The sequence below is a fragment of the Pholcus phalangioides genome, unplaced genomic scaffold (genome assembly GCF_987345545.1).
Source record: "Pholcus phalangioides strain wild (caught in Gottingen) unplaced genomic scaffold, Ppha-v1.0 ptg000007l_1, whole genome shotgun sequence".
Taxonomy (NCBI): Eukaryota; Metazoa; Arthropoda; class Arachnida; order Araneae; family Pholcidae; genus Pholcus; species Pholcus phalangioides.
In genome coordinates this window covers 56,556,460-56,582,727 of record NW_028301600.1, presented here as the reverse complement: position 1 = coordinate 56,582,727, position 26,268 = coordinate 56,556,460, and the positions used below count along the sequence as shown (strand labels likewise).

Genomic DNA, 26,268 nt, shown 5'->3' with positions numbered 1-26,268 from the left:
TTATGAATTTTCTTTGTCAGTTAATATTTTCATGTAAATATCAATTAAATGATTCTATAACTATTTGAAGATATAATAATGAGTAACGAAAGTGAATTTTTTTTCCAGGAACATTGTCCAATTGCTTGGGGTAACATCAGCCTGTTCGACTATAAGGATAGATTACTCTGTGATAGAGTGAGCATACATCTATGGGGCATGCCTGTTGGTATTAATGAATTATTGAATCCTTTAGGAACAACAGGTTCCAATCCCAACAAAGATTCGCCTTGCTTGGAAATCGAATTTGATAGGTTTGGAAGTATGGTTGTTTTCCCTTCTTTGAAAGAAATTGAAGATTATGCAAACTATTTAAATGTATTAGAAAAAGATTTTTACCAGCGAAGTAGGCCCAATAAAAAGGTAAAACAAAAACGTTTATTTAAAAAATATATTAAACTGAACAATGAACAAGAATATGTAAAAAATAAACTCAGCTGGGAAAATAAAAAGTTCTAAATTTTCTATTTTATATTTTGAGTAGCTTCCAGAATTGTCATCTTCAGAAATAACTCAGTTGAGAGAGATTATCGTACGAGATCCATTGTCAGAAATATCCGAGCAAGACAAAGAATTTTTATGGCGATTGCGACGAGCTTGTCTAACAATGCCAGATTCTTTGCCAAAATTATTAGAAGCTGTTAAATGGAGCAGCAGAGACGAAGTTGCTCAGGTATTTAAATTCTTATCCATATTTTGATCTGTGAAAATTTTGTGCATTCACTTTATTGATTAACATTCATTATTACTTTACTATTAAACATCTGAAGATGGTTGAAATTTAATTTGTATCGCCTTTGCTTTTAAAAGCAGATCTGTAGAAATCATATCCTCATGTCAAACAATACAAATACCACAATAGACAAAATGCCCAACATGGTGGCTCAAAAAAAGATGCCCATAAAAAATATGGATGTCAAATGCATATCTAAACTATATGGAAAAATACAGCAACCCAATAAGAGCAAAAAAAACCAATAATTATGATAAAATATAAATATACTGCCCATAAAAAGTTATAGTTGTTTGATCTAAGTATGGATAGCTTCTCGTTTATCCCAGCATGTTAATCGTATTTCTTTTTAAATGTGTCAATTGTGTTCGAATGTACTACACCCGAGGGTAAGCTGTTCCATTTATTAACAACCCTATTAGAAAAAAATTCCCTGCTCCACCACAACCTAGAATTGTCCTTTACTAATCAATTCTGGTGTCCCCTTGTTGAAGCAGTCGATTAACAGCATATTGATAATTCATGGTCCATCCTATTCATCTCATTAAAAATATTGAACAGTTCGATCATATTCCAGACACCCGCATTTTTCCAATGTAAACATATTCAAAAAATGCAGTCTCTCTTCATAACTCAAGCCTTGTGTGCCAATAAGGACATGCGTAGCTCTTCTCTGCACACCTTCAACCAAGTCTATGTCCCTCTGTAGGTATCGTCTCCAAAACCTTACATCATACTCCAGTCCAGGATGAACTAAGGCGATTGCGACCTAACCTCAGAAATTTGGTGGGTAGGTAATGGGCCCCTCTATAGTTAATTTATAGCGGGAAAAAACAAGCTCATAGTGCTGAAATATTCTGCCCAAAAAATTATGAGAATCGTCCCAGGGCTAGAGCCATATCAATCTCACCCTTGGGATAGAGGCATGGAGATGACAAGGCCTGGCCTTGGGACAATTAAAAATTATTTTTTGATTCATTTTTCATGTGATAAATTCTATTAAGGATCAACAACTTTCATGGTTTGTAAGAGCCAGTGAAATAGTTCAAAAAAGGAAAAAAAAATCAAAATGCGAGAATGAAAACAATCCATATTTATTCAATCTAAAAACAGATATACAGGGTGATTCAGAAAAGATGGAAAAAACTTTAAGAGGTGGTAGTGCACACAAAAACAAACAAAAAATGAAATAAATAAAATAAAGTAAAAAAATATATTTTGTAATTTTTTATTTATTTTTTATTTTTATTTCATTTTTTTAATTTTTCGTTTTTGTGTGTACTACCACCTCTCAAAGTTTTTCCCATCTTTTCTGAATTGCCCTGTATGTACACAATGCTTGAAGGGGAATGCCATCACTTTCTTGAGACGTAAAATTAAATTTGCATGAAAATCTGTGAAAAAACATTAATACCTGCCCTCCATTTTTCGCTTATTCCTTCACATAAGACAAAAAAATCTTCCGACAAAAGCCCTTAATTTTTTCAATAGAAATGCATTTAATAAGTACATAAGCTAAGTTTTGCTTACCAGTGATGTCAACCAAATTGAATTCCCCTTGTTTCAATTCATCTTTGACAAAAAAATATCTTGTACTTACATGTTTTGTTTGCCTATTTTCAACAAAATTGTCACAATATATTACATTGCCGCTGTGGTGGTCGAGTGGTTACAGTGCCGGACTCGTGATGCGAGGATCCGGGTTCGAACCCCACAGTGGTGGTCGGCTGAAGTTGGTTTTCTGTGGTTCCCAACTTCAAGGCGCAAATGCGAGCCGATCTCCCCGTTAAAAAGTCTCGCCACAGAGAGCAACAGTCCTACAACAGTAAAATCATTCAACCATAACACTTCACTCATAGTTAGTAAAACTGGGGGCAGATGACAGCACTACACATAACAAGCATTACACAGAAACAAACTTTACGTCAGGTTGCACTACACGTACACGCACATTCCCGCATGTACAGATTCGTTGGGGGGTTCCGCGGGGGGGGTTCATGTGTGGTGTAGCAGTAGTAGGTAGGGGCTCGGGGATCCATGATGTTCTTAAGTCAGCCACCTCGTTGGGCAATTTGCCTGTTGTGGCGTTGTATTTGTATTTGTATTTGTATTTGTATGTTTTCCAAAGTTAATTTTTATGCTTACACATTCACGCAATATTCATGACAACCAGATAATCTCCTTAACAACCTCAGTAAGAGCTGTAAATTCAGCTTCCATACTTGAAAAGTGCCACAGCATTTTGTTTTGATAATAACGAAGAAAATGGAATAATACCCATCAAAACCAGAAATCCACTAACAGACTTTCTGCCATCTCAATCAGATGACCAGCTAGCGTCTACATAAGCTGTAATGTGAAAATTTTTAGCATGAAACAAATTTATAGCATAGTCTTTCTTATCAATAACATATTGAAATACTTTATATAACAATTTCAAATGTTTTTCAGATGAAGAGTTACAATACTTAGATAAAAGTGATACTGCAAACATTATATCAGGCCTAGTTCTTGTTGCTAAAAATAAAGATTCCTGATTAGTGCATTATTTTTATCACATTTTTCAACGACAATACCAATTTTTATTGGTGTTATCATTTTAGTATTAACAGGAATACAATTAAACACTTTAATTAATAAATCTACATAACTTTTTGATGCATTAATACTTCATTATTTCTCATTTCAAACTCTACACCTAGAAATTTTTCAATCAGACTCAAGGCTTTAAGATCAAATTTAGATCTTATTTTTCTAATCGCTAAATTTATTAAATCGCGATCAGGTGCAAAAATCACAAGATCATCTACATAGACCAATACAATTACACTCCAGTTTAAATGGTATATGCAATTGCAGCTTGAGTTTCTGAAATTTGAGTTCTAAAAAAATGTGTGTCATGAAACCATTCACGACCTGCTTGATGCAGCCCCTATAAAGTTTTTTTTTCAATTTCATTACAAAATGTTCTTTACCTTTCTCCGCAAAAACTTGTTGTTCTAGATAAATGTTCTCCAAAAGGGTTCCATAAAGATGAGCACATTTAATATTGGGATGCACATGTTATCCATTTTTTTAAATATCACCAACATAATATAAAATAATCTCACTAAAGTAAAACACACAACTGGTGAAAATGTGTCAAAATAGCTTATGCCTTCAATCTGCTTTAAACCTTTGGTGACCAGCCGTGCTTTGTATCTTTGTATTTTCCCTTGACAGTCCGTTTTTATGCCATAAACCCATTTACTGTCCAAGATTTTATTTGCTTGATCTCTAGGTATTAGATCATAATACACATCACTGGATTTAAGGGTTTCTAATTCTTCACTCATCGCATTAAACCATTTTGCATTATCAGGTCTATTTTTCACTTCGTCAAAGGATAATGGAATTTTTATATTTTCACAATGAGCTTCTGTCTCATCCCCATTTATTGTTTTGGTCTTCGATTTGAGATCGCTTACCACATGCTCACTTTTGTTTTGATTGTCAGTTTTTCCTGTGAAATAAAAATGTTCAGGTTCAAAATTTAGAGAATTACATACACAATATATTGCTTAATGTCATTTAAGCTTCTTAATCTAACATTTGACTCTGGGTAATAGTGCACATCCTTTCTCCCTGCTGATTTTCCAGTTTTTGAGTCACTATTTTTCGCACCCACTTAATTTTCACTAGATGACAACAAATCAAACAATTTCATGTTTGAGTTTCCCTCATCACACATTGGTCATATTTTTGATGTGCACTTCATTTGCCAAGTTCCCATCTTGTATTTGAATTTGTTCTCATCAAATCTTACATTTTTGGTTTCAATCACTCTACGTGCACCAGGTTCACAAATTCTATATCCCTTCATTCTTTGATCATAACCAACTAGATATCCTGTATTTAGTCTAAATTTCCCCTTTGTTTTAGGATATCCATATATGCTATGCAACCGATTCTCTTGAAATGTTTGACAGAAAAACATCTATTTAACCAAACATTCAAAGGAGCTTTTCCATCTAGACTACTGTGAGTAAAGCAATTCTTCAGATAATTTTATGTATGCACAAATTCAGCCCACAAAAATTTCTGCAATTTGGTTTCGTTATGTTTCATGTTGTGAGCTTCATGCCAATCAAAATGATTCCAATGAACGAATTGCTACTAGAGCCAAAGTTATTTATTTCTACCTCAGAATCACTTTCCAGATACACCTCTCTTTCATAGATGGAGACAGACTTGGAAGTCTGGGGGAGGCGTGATGATGTCAATTCATGTGTGTGCATATACAATAGATCAGTGGGCTCCACCTTTGATGCTAGACATCCTCACCCCCTCATCTCTGCTTATGCCTCTCTTTTTCAGAAAGATTTTAGTGATTTCATGTAAAATGATTAAGCTAAGAGAAAATGCATTAAAAAAAGAGAAAAGAGAGACTTGAATGATTCCAATGCATACAGTAAGACTCTCAACAGTCTGGACTTTCTAGGAACTTATCTTTTTTTATCTGCATGTGTGTAAGAGAGAAATGTGCTGAGTATATCACATAGCACACCTCCAAGTTTTTTTTCCACTATGGCTTATAAACCCAACTGTATAGCATATATAGTACATAATAAAAAGTGTGTCATCTTCCTTTAAATTCTTCAACCAATTGTGAAATTGGAAATTTTGTGAAATTTTTATCTCGGCCTTCAATTCGTTTTTATTTTTTTTTTTATAGTACTTAGTATTTTATGAAAGTTATTTTTAAATTTTGGGCAGTTTTTAGAACAAATTAAAGATTTTCAATAGGATCCTATAGAAAATCGCATAGGTGATGAAGATCCAGAATTCATTCTGGAATCACATTCATTAGCCAAGGTATCACTGTATTTTTAATTTAAATACATTCTAAAAAATGTTACTGTGTTGTTTAATTGTGTACTTTTCCAGTATGATACACATTACTGAATTTTTTTATCTTAATTGGTTGTATATCTTGTAAGTCAAAATTATTTCCCATTTGTTTTATAATTTAGGAAAAATAGTATATTTGTTATGCATGTCTTTTAAATCTTTTTCTAGTGACCTGTTCATTAACTATGCAAAATTTAATCTATATTGAATTTATAGTTGTATATGCTTTTTACGGAATGGCCTCAAGTTTCTCCAGAAACAGCTCTTGAACTGCTTGATTGCAAGTATGCTGATAAACTTGTTCGTCAATATGCTGTTTTATGGTTAGACTCTGCATTGTCCGATGATTTGATGTCTCAGTACCTTTTACAGTTAGTGCAGGTATATTAATAATTAACGGAAAAAAATTCATATTTTTAATAACTTTTAACTAACAAACTAGAGGGTGTCTACCATCACGGAAAATTCACGAAGTCCCAGAAAAATCACGGAATGAGAAAAAGGCCACAGAAGTCCCAAAAAAGTCACAAAATTTGAGAAAAGGTCACAGATTTTTTTTAATGATTCTCCAGGGATCTTTTTAGATTTTTCCCTAAAATCTAGGCTTTGAAGAAGCTCTGAAATTCAATATTTTTTCTTCTCTCTCTCTCTCTCTCTCAGGTTTTCTCCTTTTTTTTGCCCTGGAGGGAGGGATGGATAGGTGAGTAGTAACAAAAAAACAAACAGTGTCAATGTGTAGTCATCCTACATGAGGACAGACATTATATGGGTGGGGCAAAAAAGCTATTTAGCCTGGATGAACAAAAAACACTTTTTTTTTTTCTTTGCTTATTGAGACCTTTCAACATTTGTAATATTCCCCTAAAATGTTCTCAGGATCACGTGATAATTCTTAATTAAAGGAGGATGACGTTCACTGGCATGAGAGTTGAAAGTCTTTTTGGGAACAATATTGGTTTTCCGTAGAAAGGACATGGCCTTCCCTTTACATCATGGAGCAGGGCCCATAGACTGTTGGATCTTTGGCAGGTCTGCAAGCCAGAGTTTTCACTGGGTGGGCCTCTGTAGTAAATTTATAGCATAAAAAAACAAACAATGATGGTGCCGGGCCTTAGAGCTACAGCGCTGTCAGCCCCAACCTTGTGGAGGCCAGGTGAAAACGAAGTTTTTTAAAAAAAAATAATTTTTTTAATCGCATTGATCTTTATAGACGAGCTATGGTGAACGACGAAATCATACAGTATAGGCATGTGACAGAACGAGAGAGTTCAAGTGAAGATAAACATCGAACTCACTTGCCATTAATTGTGTTGCAATGCAACATTTTGGCCTAATTTAAAGGAATACCACAGTGTGTGTATTTTTAAAAGTGTGCCTCACGGCTCCTTATCACTCTCTTTTTGGAAACTCTTTTCGAATATAACCAGAAACTAGCTTTCAGAGTCTTCAAGGCTCTAGAAGAGTCCGAGCATGAACACCTGAATCACATCTCAGAATATGACAGTGGGGGAAATTTTGGCGCGGCGACGCCCCAAAAACATCCTCAGTTTGCAACGACCAAATGTACAAGGGCTCTAGTAGGACCAGAATAAGGGCCAAAAAAGGCCAAAACTGACTACGGAAAAAACTCTGGCAGCAAAAACGAAACTTTTACCGAAACAGAGATAAACATTTAAAACCCGCCCCATCCACTCTAAAAGGAGAGGAAATCAGCTGGGCATAGTCATTACTCCTTCGCCTCACAATAAATTAGAAAAGGAAAGTCTTACCCATTACCATGGCAACGAGTACACCTCTCCCAAAGCCGAGAGGTTGTCAGGAGATAAAGAGAAAAAAGAGACAACTGTTGCAAAGGCAACAAGCTAAGCATATGTTCCCCCCCCCCATAATGAGGAGAAAGGAAAGGGGAGAAAATAAAACAAGATACCCCATAGGGAGTAAAGAAAACTAAGAGACCGCTGCCCTTGGCATCACAAAGGCAACCGCACCCCCCCCCCCCCACTGGAGCTGATAAGAATGGAAGGGATTGAGGGAAAGAAAATGGATTACGGTGTCCCTGTGGCAACGATTGCCGCCAAGATCCCCGTCACCACCAGGTGGCGCTGTAAATATTGTAAATAACTCTGTGGAGGGTAAATTGACTTTTAATTCTAAATTTTACTATAATGATTGAGTATGTTACGAAACATTTTACTATAATGTTTCGTAACATAATCTTAACATAATGATTGTAACATAATCTTAACATAATGATTGTAACATAATCTTAACATAATGATTGTAACATAATCTTAACATAATGATTGTAACATAATCTTAACATAATGATTGTAACATAATCTTAACATAATGATTGTAACATAATCCTAACATAATGATTGTAACATGCACCCATGACAACCCGGCACGCAAATGCCACGGCCCTTAGAAGACCCGTTTTTGAAAGGTTAATCACGACTTGACCTCGTTTCCCCCCCCCCAAGAAACTCCGATGAGAAAATAAGAGATCACTGTAACACCAGAATGGAAAAAAATATTTTAAGCGGCGGTGTGTTCAACACTGTCATCGCACATCGATGGAAAAATGTCTTTTCGCAATGCTTGAAAGCCCTCAAGGGGGCGTTAACTTCCTTAAAGGGAAGTACTTGATATGTAATAAATCTGCACAAAACGCCATGGCTACACGTTACATTCGCTACGCAGGTGGCGAGGCTTGATGAAGGGGGTATGAACCGCTATTGCAGCGGGCAACGGGACCCCAAACCAGTAGTTACGTCATTGTCATCATCATCATGCTGTGCAGAATGTTTCGAAGGATTAACATAATTGATTTCTTATCAAATGTTTTTATTTTGTAAATTCACTCGTGTTCCCCTATTCATTAACACCTCCTATTTTATTAACCTAAACCCCCTTAGGTGGTCGCTACTCACAGTTTGGAAACCACTGATATAAGAAAACAGTCCAGCATGGTTCATTTTGTCGAATGAGAAAAGGTCATAGAAAAGTCCCCATAAAGTCACTGAATTTTGCGTTTGGTGTTTGGTAGACACCCTGAACTATTATGTTTTGAAAAATGTTTCATGCAATTTTTGTCGTCATTGAACTTTTGAAAATATAAATGATGGTCATTTTTTATTAAATTTTTCACATGTTCATATTGAAATGATCAATCATAATTTCCTGTAAATATACAGAAAAAAAGTTTTTCTAACACAGTCCAGCTTTATTTAAATCACATGTAACACCATTCAGGAAAAAAGAAACTGTTCAAACATTTGAATGAAAGTAAAATTTGTAAAATTGTTTTAACTTCCCTTGTAATTTTGCCTTAAAAATTTTACATAAAAAAAATTACTGATATTGAATTTGTACTTATTTATTTAACACCAAACATTATCTTTAAGTAAAATAAATTACTGTGTGTTTTATAAAGTACAGTAGAATCTCTCTATCTGAAAACTCTATATCTTGAAGAAAAAATATTCCATACATTTACTGTACTCAATCAATACATTTTTAGCTCTCGGTTTAGAGTATTTTTTAAAAACCTCTCTTTTTCAAAAAGGACAAACCACGGTGATAATGAAAAAGAAGCATAAAAATTCTTTATTTTTAGCATAAACCTGGAGAGGTTTATAAACTTTTTGAGGTGAAAGGAACTGAGAAGAAAAGAAATTTGGGGATATTGTCACTCATATTACACGAAACATAGCAAATAGAGCAGGATAAGAATCATATTGGGATTAACATTGAAAGTGTTGAACACAGAGATCAAGGATTTTGATTCCACCTGTAGGTAAAAAGGAATTCATTTCAGATTTCATTCCAGATCACATGTCACTTGTAGTCATGAGTAAATAAAATGTCTGTTAGTCAAGTAATATTGTTGAACATGCAAAGTATGCTAAGCCACTTAAAGATTGATCCTCATCTAGGAGGTTTACAATATACATACTACTCGTATTGCAAAGTATCTGTAGTTTATGAATCAAAATCTGTTAAATCTTTTGAAGTTTTTGCTCGTCTTGTGAAACATTCATAAACAGAGTTACACTTGTAATCTGAATTTTTACTGCATTGAATAGGCCGCTGCTTTGAATTAGACGCAAGAGCTACAACTTCTGAAGCTGTATAATAGTTTTATTACGGGAAATTATATGGTACTTGAAAAACACGTTTCTTAAACAATGTGTCATGTATTCTTGGCTATAATAAAAATTCAAATTCAGGAGGAGGAAAAAATTGTGGCTGTTAAATAAATCTGTTAGCTATGTATATTACATCTAGTAAAAAGGTCAAGAACAACTGTGTTGTAGCAATGATTAGTTCATATTCAGAATAGGTACATCTTATCTTGTATTTTTGCCCAAGCTACCTCTCTTATTTCATCAGCTGATGAGACTTGGCTATGGCACATCATGTCAGATGATTCTATTTTCCAGGACAAGCTGAACGTTAAAGCTAAGTCACAGACAAGCTATTTTTGATTCACAATGTTTTAAACTAAATTAATTAAATAAAACTTGTCCAAAGTGTGTGACATGATGTGATGCTGCCAAGTCTTATCTCATGTTTGGAGGACTATATTTCCAGATTCAGGGCTCCCACTTTTTCTCCTTTTTGTAAATGCCCTACTTTCTAGTTATTGTCTTACTTTTCCTAGCAAATCCTATGAACAAAATTTGTGCAATTGATTTTAATTGAAGAGAGAAACATTGATATATTGCCAAATAATACAAATGTAGTAGATTGCAATTAATGATTCTGCCAAAGCAGAAATTGTATCATTTTTCAGGTTATTTGGGGGTGTATGTGGACTATTTGGTTTATTAATTTTTCTGTTGCCTAGCTTCAGGGTTCAACAAGTAGAGTAGTCATTAAAAACTTCTGTCTGGATGGAAAAAATAATTTTGTATTTACTACTTCATGGTCTAACAGTAACTAACATTCATCATTCAAAATTATGGTGCACATTTTGTGTACGAGGGTGACTATTAAAGTTTCCGGATTTGAAACAATGGTGATCATCAGAATTTTTTTTTGTCACAGTAAATAAAAGTACATATTTTTTAATGTCTAAAGCAGCCGAGAGATAGCACTTGAGTTCTGTTTTTTATAGCTTTGGCAAGCTTTTCTTTTGTCTTCCCTTACCTTTCGCATAACACTATGGAGGTTTCAAGAGAGAATTTCAGAGCCATGATTTATTATGATTTCAAAAGTGGACTTAAGCAACAACAAAGTCTAGAAAGGCTTCAAAAGGTTTTTCCTCATTCTTCTTCTGGTACGACCGTTTATGAATGGTTTATGGAATTTACATGTGGCAAACATCCCTGAAAGACGAAGAACATACTGGGCGTCCATCGACTGCAGTGACTGATAATAACATCAACCTAGTGGAATCGCTAGTCAAAATGGATCTGCTGGTGACTTATAAAGAAGTTGAAGTGACACTTGGCCTTCATTCGCCGCAAATTTTGGTAATATTACATCAGCATTTACAGCTGAAAAAACTTTGCTGCCGTTGGATACCTCACAATCTTTCTTGAGGCTCAAAAAGGAACAAGATTGGAATGGTGCCAAGAAATGGTCCGTCGATTTGAGAATGGCAAAAGTTGATGTGTGCATGACATTGTGACAGATGGTGAAAGCTAGATATACCAATATGATCCAGAAACAAAACGCCAGTCCTCAGTTTGGGTGTTTCCAAATGAAAATCTGCCAGTTAAAGTGAAAAGACCTAGGAGCAGTGGGTGAAAAATGTTGGCCAGTTTTTTCCCCCATCGGGCCATGTTGCCACAGTTGTACTGGAAAATCAAAACTGTCAATGCAAACTGGAATACGACAGTATGCCTGCCTAAAGTCTCTGATGTGTTGAAAGAAAGAAGACTGAAGTCGGGCTTATACAGGGTTCTTCATCATGACGATGCATCTGCGCACACTGCAATTACAACAGTTGAATTTTTGAAGAGAACAGGTGTTCAGTTGGTCAATCATCCACCCTACAGCCCAGATCTTGCTCCCTGTGACTTTTTCCTGTTCCCTAAAGTGAAAGAAATTACGCACAGACATCATTTCAATACTTCTGAAGATGCTGTCACATGCTGCCAAGAACAGTTGAGTGATATTCCAAAAGAAGCATGGCATCCGTGTTTCCATGATTGGTTTAGGAGGATGCAACTCTGTATTGAATGTGGAGGTGAATACTTCGAAAAGATGTAGTACTTCCTGACTTGTTAGCTTTTTTAGATTTTAAGAATATGAAAACTAATAGTAACCTACGTATAGGTGAAAGAATGCATAACAAAGTAGTTGAATATATAGACCTGTTCTAGGTTTGGTGATTCTGATGCTACCCAATAGCATTCAATTGTTTTCTGTATTGTTGGGGCATGCAGAGGCATAAACAATATTTACGATGCTCAGCAAAGAGCTAGAAATGAAAGTGCTTCATTTGTCCAGAAATAATGACACTGGCACTTAACAGTAAAATGTGAACACCATTTAAAAAAAAGTATTGACACCGCAGTAAAACTATCCTGTCCACCTTGACTCATTTACATTGAACCGTGTAATTTAAACATTTAAACATTCTGCACTGTGCTTTTGAAAGTGGTCTTGAAAGAGCGCCATTCTCAAAAAACTTTCATGTCTTTATAATTTGCTGTGCATTGTTGAAAAGGGTTGACAGACTAGACTGTAGAAGACTCCAAAAAACAGAATGTAATATATATTGTGAGTAGAGACAGAAAAGAATTATCTGTGGTTGCTAGTACACTGTTTTGGCCAGAAATTGCTTTTGATATCAAGTCGTTTCTACCATTTTGCGCTTTGGCTGAAGTCAATCTTATAGGATACTGAAATAGTGCTATGAATTTTTTTTTTATTAAAAAATTATATTTTTTATGAGAGATTTTTTTTTTTATTATGCTATGATTATATGTTGTCTGCCTGGGTACCTCCTCCTGCTTTTTTAGTCCTACTTTTTCCTTTTTTGAGTGGAAGCCTTGTAGATTGAATTTTCAATCAACTTAACTGCAACTAAAATGAACTTATCTGTTCTGTTATTAGAAAAAGATATATATATAATATAAGTATATGAATGTTGAAATTTACTCTAGAGTTGATAGTAGTTTTTGAATCGCATCAATATCTCAGGCATAGGTAGCTGAAATATGCAGTGTGTAAATAATTTTCAATTTTATTCTCTGCTATATCAAATTTCTACATAAAATGTTATATATCTATATATTAAAATATTGATGCATTTTTAATTTTCCTTTTTGGCATTCAATGAAAAAATTTAATTTCATATTACAGGTTTTGAAATATGAACCATATTTGGAAAACAGCCTAGCCAAATTTCTTGTGAAAAGAGCACTGATGAATAGAAAAATTGGTCATTTTTATTTTTGGCATCTTAGGTATGTTTTTGAAATACATGTATCTACAAATTCTAAATTCAGGATTTCATTCACTTATGTATTTACTCATTTTATCTTCAATTAGGGATTATAAAATTAATTTTTTTAATTTTTAAGTAATATATTTTGTAATATTATAAATCATAATTTTCAAAGCCAGAAAATGTGAAGTCATAATAAATAGAAGTAAAATTGTGATAAACTACAAGCTGCACGTACTTTTCTAACCTGCATTTTTATAAATAATATTGTTGTGATTCATCATCACTTTTATATTGAAAGCTTCCTAAGCATTGTATGGTTGAGCTCCCTAGCTGAAACATGAATATAGTTAGAAGTTTTTGTGCTACACCAGATTAGCCCACCTGAATGCATAAAATGACGGCATATAAAAAAAATAATTGTAATGAAGGGGGAAATTATAAACACCTGGTTCATAGCTGGGAATGGATCCCCAAAGCAGAATATGCCAAAATCTGTGACATGTTGCACAACAATCAGTGCTGATGCACAACACTCTGGAGAATTTTAAGAAAAGGGTAGAAAGCACTATTATGGGAATTTGTACTTTGACCGGACTCACCCTGCTTCCCATCTCTCTTTTTTTTAATTGCAGAATTCGTACTGTAGAACATTTCCAGTCAACTGAGAATTCATTGCTTATTCTGCTATGGCGGAATGAATACAGGGCTCCCACTCATCTTATTTTTCCTACACTGCCCTACTTTCTTGGTTTTGTCCTACTTTTTAACCAAATCGTATGAACAAAATTTGTATGATTGATTTTAATTCAGCAGCGAATCATCAATATATGTATTGCCAACTATTACAAATGCTATAGATTGCAATTAATGATTCTGCCAAAGCAGGAATTGTATCCTTTTTAAGGTTCTTTTAGGGTTTGTGTATGTGGAACGTTTTGTTTATTAATTTTCCATTTATTTTTTTTGTGGGTTCAACAAGTGAAATAGTCATTAAAAACTTCTGTCCGGATGGAAAAAATAATTTTGTATTTAGTACTTTGGGGTCTTGGGCAGTAACTAGCATTCATCACTCAAAATTATGGTGTCCATTTTGTGTATAGGTGAAACAACTGTTTGCATTACAAAGCAGTTGGATATATAGGCCTATTCTGGGTTTGGTGATTCTGATGCTACCCAATAGCATTCAATTGTCTTCTGTATTTTTAAGGCGTGAAGAGGCATAAACAATATTTACAATGCTCAGCAAAGAGCTAGAAATGAAAGTGCTGCATTTGTCAAAAACAATTACACTGGTATTGAACAGTAAATTTTAAACAAAATCCCTTTAAAAAAGGATGGACAGTACCATCCATATGTAAAATCATCTGGCTGACCTTGACTTATTTACACCGGATCTTGTAATTTTCCACTGTGCTTAACATTTTGCACTTTGATTCCCCTTCAAGACCACTTTCAAAAACATTCTTAAAAAACGTACTTGTCTTCATAATTTTCTGTGCATTGTTGAAGAGAGTTAACAGACTCTGCACGTTGGAAGACTCCAAAAAAATTTAATATATATTATGAGGAGACAGAAAAGATTTATCTGTGGTTGCTAGTACACTGTTTTGTCTGAAAATTGTTTTTTTAAGCAAGTCATTTCTGACATTTTGCTTTTGCTCGAGTCAATCTTATAGGATACTGAAATTGTTCCATGAAAAAAAAATTCAAAATTCAAAAAAAAAAAGAGTATTTTGGGGGATTTCTTTTTATTATGTTATGATTGTGTTGTCTAAGGTGGTACCCCCCCCCCCATCCTACTTTTTATTCCTGCTTTTTCTTACTTTTTTTTAATTTTTGAGTGGGAGCTCTGTGAATATATTTCATAACATAAATGTTATATTTAATTCATATCCATTTAGGCATTTATCCCCCTCAATCCTTTAGTCGCCTCTGGCAGACACTACGCAGCATTTTAAAAAAGTCTACCTAGCTAAATGAAATGCTCACTGAGACCTCAAATTTAGTTCTAGATGTTGTAAACATTTGGTAGTAACGTATTCAACGGCTTAGGCGGAGTGATGACTTAAGCGGAGTGTCATCAGTTTAAATGTACATTATTGTAAAACTTTATAAAATTTAAATATACAGTTAAACCTCCGTTTTAGGGAATAAAATAAAGCACAAAACTATTTTAAGTCCTCTATTCCATGATCTGTCACCTTCAAATATGAATTAATTTACCTTTGAATAAGGGGACACTTCTATGGGTGTCCCTTGTTGAGAGGTTACACTGCATAGCATTGTATTAAAAAATAACTTGAAGTTTACAACAGTAATAAAAAAATTTTCAGATCACAAAAAAAAAAAAAAAACTTTTTCGAATTTTACTTTTCTTGTGTGGTTTTGTTCTTGTATTTCTTAAGTGTATACAGGTGCATTTATAGTTTTTTCCAGTAATTTTCTAATTTAGACTGAAGAGAGCAGCTATTAAAACAAATGACTTTTTTCTCTAACACATTTAGTGCTTTGAATTCTTCATTGGTTGATCCTTGAACAGATGTAAGGTAATCTCGAACAGTCTCTAAAGCTTCAAGAACTTTTGTGTTTTTAGGTGGCAAACGAATTTCCTCTATGTCACTTTCGTCACTTGAACTGTTATGTTTTTTTTCCTCTGACAGTTCCGCACATAACGCTTTCACGGTCGCTTCTGAACATATTGCAAGGTTGTTATCAATCTCCATATAATCAATGATATCGGGAATATTTGAGTTTTCAAGATTTATGTCATCCAATAAATTGAGAAAAGTATCAGAATCGGGGTCTTCATTTTCAACCACACTTTGCTGATCATTACTCACAAACCCTGCGTGTTTAAACACATTTTTCACTGTTTTCTGTGATATTAAATTCAAACTTTTGTGGGTATACTTAATTGCATCTAAAACGGACACTTCAAACTTTTCATTTTCTTCAACAGCCTTAAGTAAATCTTTAATAAGCAATTTTTTATAACCTCGTTTGAATTCTCGAATTACTCCTTGATAGAGGAGCTGGAGAAGTGCGGTAACATTTGGGGGTAAAAATATCATTTCAATGGCTTTCAAATTTTCAAGACGAGTGTGAGCCGGGCAGTTATCTACTATGATAGCGACTTTCCTTCTTCGGTTTGAAAATTGCTTATCCAATTTACGAATTTGCTGTTCCCAAATTATTGATGACATCCAAGCATTTGAATTGCTATCATAATCCACTGGGAGGGATTTAATGTTCTTGAAGCACCAAGGTTTCTTGCTTTTTCCAATCACCAGAGGCTTTAGCTTTTCAGTTCCATCCATATTCGCACCAAGCAAAATTGTCAAACGTTGTTTACTTAGTTTACTGGCAGTACACTTTCCTCTCTCAAATGCTAAAGTCTTATCGGGCAAAAGATGATAAAATAGTCCAGTTTCATCCATGTTGAACACATCCGATTCAGAATAACATGCTAAAATATCCTTGAGGATGTGATTTTTCCAGTGTTCTACCACACTGACATTAACACATGCTGCTTCCCCGTTCACTTTCTTAAAGGAAAGACTATGTCTCTTCTTGAAACATTCAATCCAGCCATTACTGGCATTGAAACCTTCAACATCAAGTTCTTTTGCAATTTCTAGGGCTTTTTCTCTCAGAATAACAGCGGAAATTGGGACATTTTCTGATCTGATGAATTTCAACCATCTGAGAAGGACTTCTTCGACAACTTCAAATTTTGATTTTCGCAATCGTTTCCTTTGATCCGTGCAATCACTTGCCTCTATACTTCCTTTGGACGATAAAATATCGTTCAACGTGGTCCGCGGAATACCGTGTTCCTTGGCAAAAGCAAACTTCAAAACATTAGATTTTTCGAAAAGAGCAACCAAATTTTTTTTCTCCTTTAGACTTTAGGCCCTCCGCACACGGAGCGATTACTGGGTGAGCGAGTCAAGCGGCGAGTCACGAGCGATTGCAGCGAATTTCCAACGATACGGGCGATTATACGATTCGTATGATTGGCATCCGCTAATGGGCCGATTTTTTGCGGCAGCGAACTGGACGATTTTTCGCCTTCGCATCCGTGCTCTTCCTACTTTCCCGCCACTTCTTCCACCTGTTCTCTGCCTTGTAATTTTCTTCACAACAAAAAAATTATCACGAGCTGCATAATAAATAAGCAGAACCTAATTCATTTATTAAATCATCGAAAAGCAAATCACATTAATGTCTTAAGTTTTTAAGACAAAGTTTACGATAACATTGCATACCCGGCTGAAAGCACGTGGGATATAACGTTCTTCCGCACCCCCCCCCCCCCACTGGCTGGAATTTTTCACGGACTCTCATTAAAAACAAATCCTACTGTATTAAGCCAAAAAATAAACAAAAAACAAAAATTCATCCTGTACCGACTGAATGCCATGAAAATATGTCCAGTTTTCATCACGTTTATGTATGTAAACAATGAAAGAATAGCTACACTGCGATGAATTAGTATTGTTTATTATATGAAAAAAAAATGCTATAAATTTACTTACTTCCCTATTTCACTCAGCATCCTTCCTGGAGTAACTGGGCCTCGTGTAGTCGTACAATTCCGGATATTTCTCAATGAAACTGACAAATTTTAGATTGAAGGCCTCCTTTTTTTCCTGACGATTTGGACGATTCGATTAAAATCGCACTTCTTTTCAGATCGCTCGAAACACCAATCACTTACTCAGCAATCGCGATGTGTTGGGGGCAGAGCGTGTCGACTGAGCTGAAGAAAGAAAAACAACGATCGGAAGTTCATTTTGAACTCTAACTTTTATTCTGTAAAAGTTGCAAAAAAGAAAAGATCATTTACGTTCATCAGAAAATACGGCCGGCAATCAAAAGGGAGAGACAAATCAAATCCCAACATACATACATAAAAAAACAGACATCTCAATATATCCGTGCTCCCGAGGGTGAGAACATGCCGCCGCCGATTTGCATATAGCGTTGGAACAACCGGTTCCCGCACGTGCATGGAGGGGGGGGGGAAAAGAAGGAAAACAGTCCAACACGATGCATAAAAATTGCTAAGCAATCGCGCCGTTGGCGGCCTCCAACTCATTTAGTTAAGAAGTGAGGGAGAGGGAAAAAAGAATCGTAGCTCGCTCGCCACGGAATCGCTCAGTGTGCGGACGACCTTAAAGATAAAGATGAGAGTTTTCGCTTTTGAGACATCTTTAATTTGAAAACGTTTGTAAGATGGTTTAAAAGTAGCAATTTACTTACAGCTCGTATATAGCATTCACTGACAAGAACCAGAATTTTCGGAGCTCATGTCATCATAGGGTATCATCATCATCTCAACTTCGGAGAATCTATGGCAGGCTCATGGGGGGGGGGGGAACGTGATGGATGCGTTGTATCAGAACCCCATTCCCATTTAGTGGCTATTCAGTGGACCACCATATACGTAAACGTAAGAAGTGAAACCAGTTGACCCTACCCCTAGCAGCTTGATGACTGATTTTCTAGAAAAAGTTTTGTTTCCGGCTCCCTCAATCGCGGGGGGGTGATGCTCTGGTCACTGTAAGAAAAAGGAGGTTGGAAACCATAAAACTCTTCCTATTTGGAAGCTCTTTTTTTTTTATTGAAACCATAGAAACCATCTTTTTCTCTTTCTCAAGCTTTCCCACAGTGACGAGTTAACCGAAATTAGGGATGAGTAAACGAGGGTTTTATAACATTGTTATCTATGAAAACTAAATTTCGACGAAGAAAACTGATGACTTAACCGGAGTGACAACTTATTAGGGTGATGAGTTAACAAGGTTTTACTGTATATTTTTCTGACAGATTTGCTACAATAAGTGCAATTAACAATTCAAGGGTGGAGTGTATTGTAATGTTGTAGCCTTCTCATGGTGCAATCTGGGTAACGTGAATTCTACCAGAAGTCATTATACAGCTCGATCATTGTATGGCACAGCATGACCTTGTTGGTTTTTGGCCCAATAAAAAAACAAGCTCTAATCCAATCCAAAGGTACATATGCACCCTCGAATGTTTGATGGCACATATCGCAGCAAATCTGTCGGAAATTTTTTTTTATTTTTTTGGTGAAGTGTGTGCTGTTGAACACACTCTAAAAATACACTCTACTGCCCTTGCTATTGCAATTCGACTGCACATTCTATGATCAATAATGCTTGTTCAGGTGTTTTATATCAATTCTTAAAGTTTGTCCCGTGAATTTAGAATCGCCTTGCATGCAACTCACTTGCTAACTTCTTTTATATTAAATCATCAAGCTTCTAAGTTTTTGATGAAATAATGAATAAAAGATTTTTGTGTTTTTATTTCTGCCTGGTTTAGATCTGAAACTCATGATCCTGCTGTAGCAGTTAGATTTGGGTTAATGTTGGAAGCTTATTGTCATGGAGTTGGAACACATTTGAAATCTATTGTGAGACAAGTTGAAGCTTTTGAAAAGTTGACTAAGCTTACTGATAGTTTAAAAGAAAGAAAAGATGATACCCAAAAAGTAATGGAAAATTTTTATTACGTTTAGGATTTTTTTTAAATATTCACTGTGTGTCATTTCACTTGTTCAAACAATCACACTTTCTGAATTGCAAAAATAAGGACATGACTCCAAAAAGGTGTATTTTATTTAATTAGAGTGTTCTTTTGCATAGAGCTCTTCACCAGCTTGCTTACAATGTTTTAGGCACCTTTGGTATGCTGTGTATAGCTGAGAAACTTTGTATTTTTCAGTTTTAATGGCTGTAATTATTTCTCTCTTAGAAACACGTTTATATTTTCTAATTGCTCATGGCTAAGCATTTTTGTTGCTTGGTAAAATAAGAAGTATGAGCTAAGAATTATAAGCAAATAATCTTTGCATGTAGTTTTTGTTAAAAAAAAATTGTTTTACAAATATATTAGTTTAATCGCATTGTAAGTTGGTAGTTATATCTTTATTGATGCAGCTGTTGGTTGTTTAACATGGATGCTCTAACTCCGGGTTTCCAAACTGTGCTCTACAAGGATTTCTGGGTGCTCTGCAAAGTGATTGGAAAATAAATAAATCACTTTTCCAAGTATTTCAAAAATTTGCATCTACACTAAGTTAAACTATCTTCTTTTTGAATGAACAAAGATAAATGTTTTTAATATGATAAAATTTATTAGTACAAACATCGGGGGGGAAGGCTGTTTTTGAACTAAACTCAGTTATTTTGTTTGACCTGTTGGTGGAAAATTTCCTGAGCTATTTTTTTCTGGGTTGAGCCCATGCGTTAAGACAGTTCTGCATCATACCTCCATCAAATCACAATGAACTTGTACTATTTCAATCTGGCATTTTGGGTCATAGTTTCATGCGGGTTCCACCATATTTTCAGCCGTGCAACAGCCTAATATAGTTGGAAATTGGTCTAGTAATTCCATGCTATTTGCTCGCAATTGCTGATAGTCTGCATTCACTGTGTTTTCTAGAGTATAGAACCTAGAAATTCCATTATAAGCGCATTACTCTGGCTCAGAAAAACGTTCAGTGTGATGACTTGTTTTCAGCAAAGGTACCCTTATGAGTTTGAGGCTTTAAATCCCATACGGTGAAGTGTGCATTGCAGGGTCCATATATAGACTATCCCACTGTATTCCTCATTCTACTGGGTGGTTATCCGACTTGAATATCTGACCTCAATAACAATGCACCATCCAGCTGAGACATCTCCAATAGTGATCTCACCCAAGTCTAATTATGCTATTCTGTGGTTTTCCCTACTCGTTTCTCATCTACGCTTACCATACATTTGCCACTGTCGCGTGTTAAAAAAATAGTTCTAAATACTAATTAGTAATTGAAACATGTAGGCATCGTGCTGGAATCTCATTGTGAAGATCCAGGTTCAAACCCTGCTTGAGACACAATGGTAGTCGGCTGAAGTGCAGAGTGGTAAAGTGAATGGTGCAAAACAAGCGTATGGGGACCACAGAAAAATATGACTATGAAAGGCTATGGACGCGAAAGTTTGAAAATGCCCACATAAGTTCAAGAACATAAATGTTAAATAACTGTCACACTCTATCCCATGCCTTTGTGTGGCACCTGGGGGCCATCAGTGACTGTGGGAGAGAGTCAAAGTTGTCAGTGTCAGTGAAATTTTCTGCATCTCTATATACTCTGGCAACATTTCTTGGGTGTCTGGGGCATGGCCCCCACATCCTGGAGCAGGGCCCCTAGGCTGGGATCTCTTGCGGGCCCCCTTGACAAGACTTTCACGGGGCCCCTTTATGATGAATTTATAGCGTGAAAAAACAAAATTGTGAAAATTGTCCCGGGCCCCAGGGCTGGAGACTTGTCAGTCCACCCATTGTGGGAGTCATGGTCTGGGGTACCGGTTACTGCCTTATTCAATCTGATTGGGGGGATCTGTTCTCCTGGAAGTAGAGTCTTGGATGATCATAGGTCCCTGGCCATACTTCAGTACCACTCCCCGATCAATCTTACTCTAAGTTTCACCACATGGAATTATCTAGTGTGCGAGCAGAGAGTTGCTTGATGAAGTGGGTTGCCCATTGCTCCGCATAAGCACTTGTCATGGCTTGTCTTTTCAAACTGCCATACTGCAGTACCACTCCCCAATCAATCCTACCCTCAGTTTCACCACATGGAATTGTCTTGTGTGCTGGCAGACAGTTGCTTAATGAAGTGGGTTGCCCACTGCTCCGCATAAGCACTTCTCATGGCTTGTCTTTTTAAACTACTCCAGGTATGTCCAGAGCAAACCATGATGTGAGAAAAACTGATTTTTTTTTTCTCTGGACCATTCCGCTGGTTTCAGATTATCCCTGGGCAGCACTAGGTGATTGGTCCTACCATTTGTTTCCAAATCATCTCAGAACCTCTGCCAACTTGTCCTCGTCCTTCTACAAAAAGTTACAAAAACTCTTGGATATGAAGCAACTTTAGGAAAAAGAACAGGTAGAATTATCTATCATTCTACCTGCTGGCAGAATAATGAATAACTACAGTTAGATAAAAATTGGAGCAAAAAAGTTATCAGTTCAGGACCCAAGTTGAGTAAATAAAAAAATGTTTTTAAAAAATTATTAGGAAGATTTTTGTTGAAATAGGGACGTATGGTCATGGCATACATTGAAACTAAATCTTTTTGCACACAGGTCGAGCACAATTTCCAGTGTTAGTTCCAGTGTGTTCGATTAGTGCTGTGCAATGAGCTTTTCACCTAAAAATTGCTCTGTAACTTAAAAAATTTGGGAACCACTGTTCTAACTTATTGAAGGCACAGACCACTTTTAGGCTATGTTATTAACCTTCTAAGTGGTATTGACAAGATATCTTGCTTCCTTAAAAGCTTATTACAGCATTGACAATCTCAGATATGTAAATCAAAAGTTAAGATTCTTTAACCAACCCAAATGGGATCCCCGCTCAGTGTGACAGTGGTTATATTTATCTTCTGAAGACATTGTGTGTTGAAGCACGTTAGGAATTTTGTTGTTTCCCCTTTCATTTGTCTTTTTCATAGATTCCTTCTGAGAAGCCTGGATATTTTATAAAGTTGATTTCTGAATGGAAAGCTTTTCCCTATACCCTTACTTTGCACCTGCTGGAAATCGAAAGAAAGCCTACTTCATTAAAAAAAAGTAATTTATGGGGGCCGAGGGTTATGTGATTTTCACTATTCCGCATGTAAAGGGTTAATAACCTGTTGCGAGCCACTGTTAAATTGTTAGTTAATGGGTTGCATGGCATGATGAAATGAAGCAGTTAATAATTTTAAACATTCTTTTAAATTTTAAGTAGTATAGTGAAAGTTTTAAAAGAATAAAAACTTTGTGTAAGCTATTGGTTTTTCTTTCGTTAGGATGCGTAAAAAACAGCATTCCACACAAATATTGTCTTAATAATTTTGGGTGAAAGAAATGTATTTCAGAACTATAAATGATTAAAAGTTTCGACGGATCAGAGAAAAAGTTTTCTCTACGGAATTGTAAAGTATACTATAATAATACAATCACTAGGCGAGAGATGCTTGTTTAAAAAAAAGCATATTTGATTCTTTAATTTGCACAAATTGATCTCTATGACAAATTTGAAACCAATTTTATATAGATTATTCATTATTGACTTACAGGTTTGGTTTTTATGTTTCATATAATTATTGTGGTTCTTTTTACTGCCAGGAACGCCTAAAATTCCTGTATGAACAGGTTCGTCAAGCTGATTATTTAGAAGCTCTTCAGAATTTTCCATCACCTCTTAACAGTAATCATGTTTTAGGAAATCTGATGTGAGTGAATAGACATGTGAAAATATTCTTTTAAAATTCAAAGCTCTTGATTGAAAATTTGTAACTTTATTTAAAAAAAAGTTTTTTTTTTTAAAGTAACTCTTCAAAATAAATATTATTGAAACTTTAAAAAAAAACTAGTTAAAATGCATATTAGTACAATGATAAAAATGTTTTTACTAATTTTTATGTAGTACTTCATGGTGAAATTTGTTTTTATAGTGTGTGTGTGTGTGTATACAGGGTGAAGACAAGTCTGTTTCATCTCAAATAGCTCATGAAATGTTGGTCATAGAAACATATTTTCAATTAGAAAAATATTCAAATAATTATATATAAATAAAAATATTCACAATTTTTTAAATGTGCCATTTATTATACTAAGGGCCATATATATATTGAGATACAAAATTTAGTTTTTATACAGTTCTCTTGTTTTCTAACACCCAATTAAATAGTTGTTACCATGTCTCACCTGACAAAATAAAAAAAATCTATGTTTTTTTAAGTGAAATGCTAGCTGAGATATTTGAATTTAAAAAACCCTCTGGATATGAGAGGGAAAAAACAGCATATGTGACACTGATGAACAGCATAGAACAAAGTTGTTCTTTAACATGCTGCTTTTTCCTCATTTTCAGGTTTTTAAATTTAAATATCTCGGCTAACATGGCACTTGAAAGCATGATTTTTTTGATTTTTTTTTTTTTTTTTTGTGATTAGGAGAGATAGCATAACTTTTTATAAAATGAATTGGAAGTTATAACCATGTAAAAAAAATAAAATTTGTATCTCTACATATACGGCCCCCTAGTAAAATTAATCAAATATCTAAAATGGGCACCTTATTTGGATTTGTTTTTGTAATTGAAAGTACGTTTCTTTTACCAACAGTTCACAAGTTATTCAAGCTGAAACAAATTCAAGCTTTCATCTTGTATATTTTTCATTATTTGAGCTAGTATTTCTATTCAAATATAAACTAATCAGTAAATAAGTAGTCTGTCGATTTACGCATTTTTCAGCCATATAACACAAAATGAAAATAAAATTTAGTTTCCTGGTAGTAAACCATTTTTAATTAAGTGAGATGGTAGAATTTTCTTCAAAGCAGATAACAAAACGGGCATGAAGTTGACAATTAGGGATTCTATCCTACTCCTGAAAAAGCAGCTTCCAATGGACAAACTGTTTGCAGAGACATTAATTAAAATTCCTCTTTCTCCCTGGTATTAAGGTTATGTAACAATGGAAATATGCATCTACATTATTTTATGTGAATGTATTGTGCCAGTATGAAAAGTATCGTAATATAATTTAAAGTTAAAATACTTTTTTTCCCAATGCAAGTTTATTGATAAAACAAAAGAAACATATTGTCAAACATAAAAGGTAAAATTTACATAAATATTGTTCTAATAAAGTTATCAGTTATTTTTATTGTTAGACCACCATGGATTGGAGAGTTTTTACTTTTGCTCTAGTGCAGTGTTTCCCAAAGTTGGTAATATCGCTCCCTGGTGGGCAATGGGGGCAATAGAAGGTACTAGTATAACATGATCTTATGGGTTCACTTGAGTTAGGGGGCGATGAGAGAAAAAATTTCTGAAGAAGGGGGTGATAAAGCAAAAAGTTTGGAAAACTATGTTCTATCGGGAGCATTTTCAGAGTGATGCAATGTCGAGGACCTAGGTAAATAAAATCATCCAATCACAGATGAGCCGAGAGAACAATTCTACAATTAACACCCACTCATATATCTGTGGTGAAATTGTTCAACAGAAGAACTTTGCAAGCTCAGGCAGCACAACACATAAATATTGGTTCCATTCTCAACATTGCATCACTTCCTGAAGATGCTTGCCATTAGAGAGAGCAAAAAAGTTTAGTAAGAACTGCAATCATCTGTGATCTTATACTCTTAAAAACTCATAACTCTTATGGTGCTGGAATAGCTAGTATGAATTTTTCTCATTTACCAATTATTTTTTAAAAGAATTAATGCAAATTCCTCAGGGTCTCTACCATCACAGAATAGTCATGAAGTCGCGGAATAGTCACAGAATGAGAAAAATACCACAGAAGTCACGAAAAAGTCACATAATTTGAGGAAAGGCACAGATTTTTTGATTTTCTAGAGACCTTTTTTATTTTTTCCCTGAAATCTAGGCTTTTGAGAAGCTGTGACATTCAATATTTTTTCCCCTTGGTTTCTTCTCCAATTTTTTTTTGCGCGGGTGGGGGTAATGGGTGAGTAGCAACAGAAAAGAACAATGTTATCTGTCAATGTGTAACTAGCCTGTATTGTGACAGACATTATATGGGTGGGGTTGGGGACTATTTAGACTACATGAACAAAAAATAACCTTTATTTGTTCGAACCTTTCACAACATCTAATATTCATATTTCTTTTCTTTAATTGTAATATTCGTCTGAAGCAATGTTCTCAGAATCATGTGATATTTCCTAGGGGGAAGGACATTGGCTATTACGGGCCACTGCAGTCAGGAGTCCTCTTGGGAACAATATTGGTTTCCACAGAAAGGATATAGCCCCTAAGCTGTGGTATCTTTGGCGGGTCCCCAAACCAGAGTTTTCATGGAGGGAGGCTCTGTAGTGAATTTATAACATGAAGAAATAAACAATGATGGTTATGGTCCTATAGGCCTCAGGGCTGGAGCAGAGCCCTGTCAGCCCCACCCTTGTGGAGGGTATGAGAAAGGATACCAATTTCCACGAAGGAAGAAAGTTGCTTTATTTAATTTTCATCCTTTTTTTTTTTTTAAATTGTGTGTGCAAACTAGTTATAGTGAGTGACAAAATCGTACAGTATGCACATGAGACAGAATGAGAGAGTTCAAGAGAAGACAAATATCAGACTGAGGATCAGTGATCA

At 35.1% G+C, this 26,268-nt stretch overlaps 1 protein-coding gene across 4 annotated transcripts in view; it reads left to right on the top strand.

The window, feature by feature from the left end:
- LOC149085523 (phosphatidylinositol 4,5-bisphosphate 3-kinase catalytic subunit alpha isoform-like) overlaps positions 1–26,268 on the top strand; it is a 77,343-nt gene that overhangs the window by 29,128 nt on the left and 21,947 nt on the right. For all 4 annotated transcript variants that reach the window (XM_089233580.1, XM_089233581.1, XM_089233582.1 and 1 more), the window contains 6 exons: positions 109–402; positions 524–712; positions 5,879–6,043; positions 12,983–13,086; positions 19,422–19,590; positions 23,265–23,371. In XM_089233580.1, the coding sequence (XP_089089706.1) occupies positions 109–402; positions 524–712; positions 5,879–6,043; positions 12,983–13,086; positions 19,422–19,590; positions 23,265–23,371 (1,028 nt within the window). The remainder of the gene's footprint in view (positions 1–108; positions 403–523; positions 713–5,878; positions 6,044–12,982; positions 13,087–19,421; positions 19,591–23,264; positions 23,372–26,268) is intronic.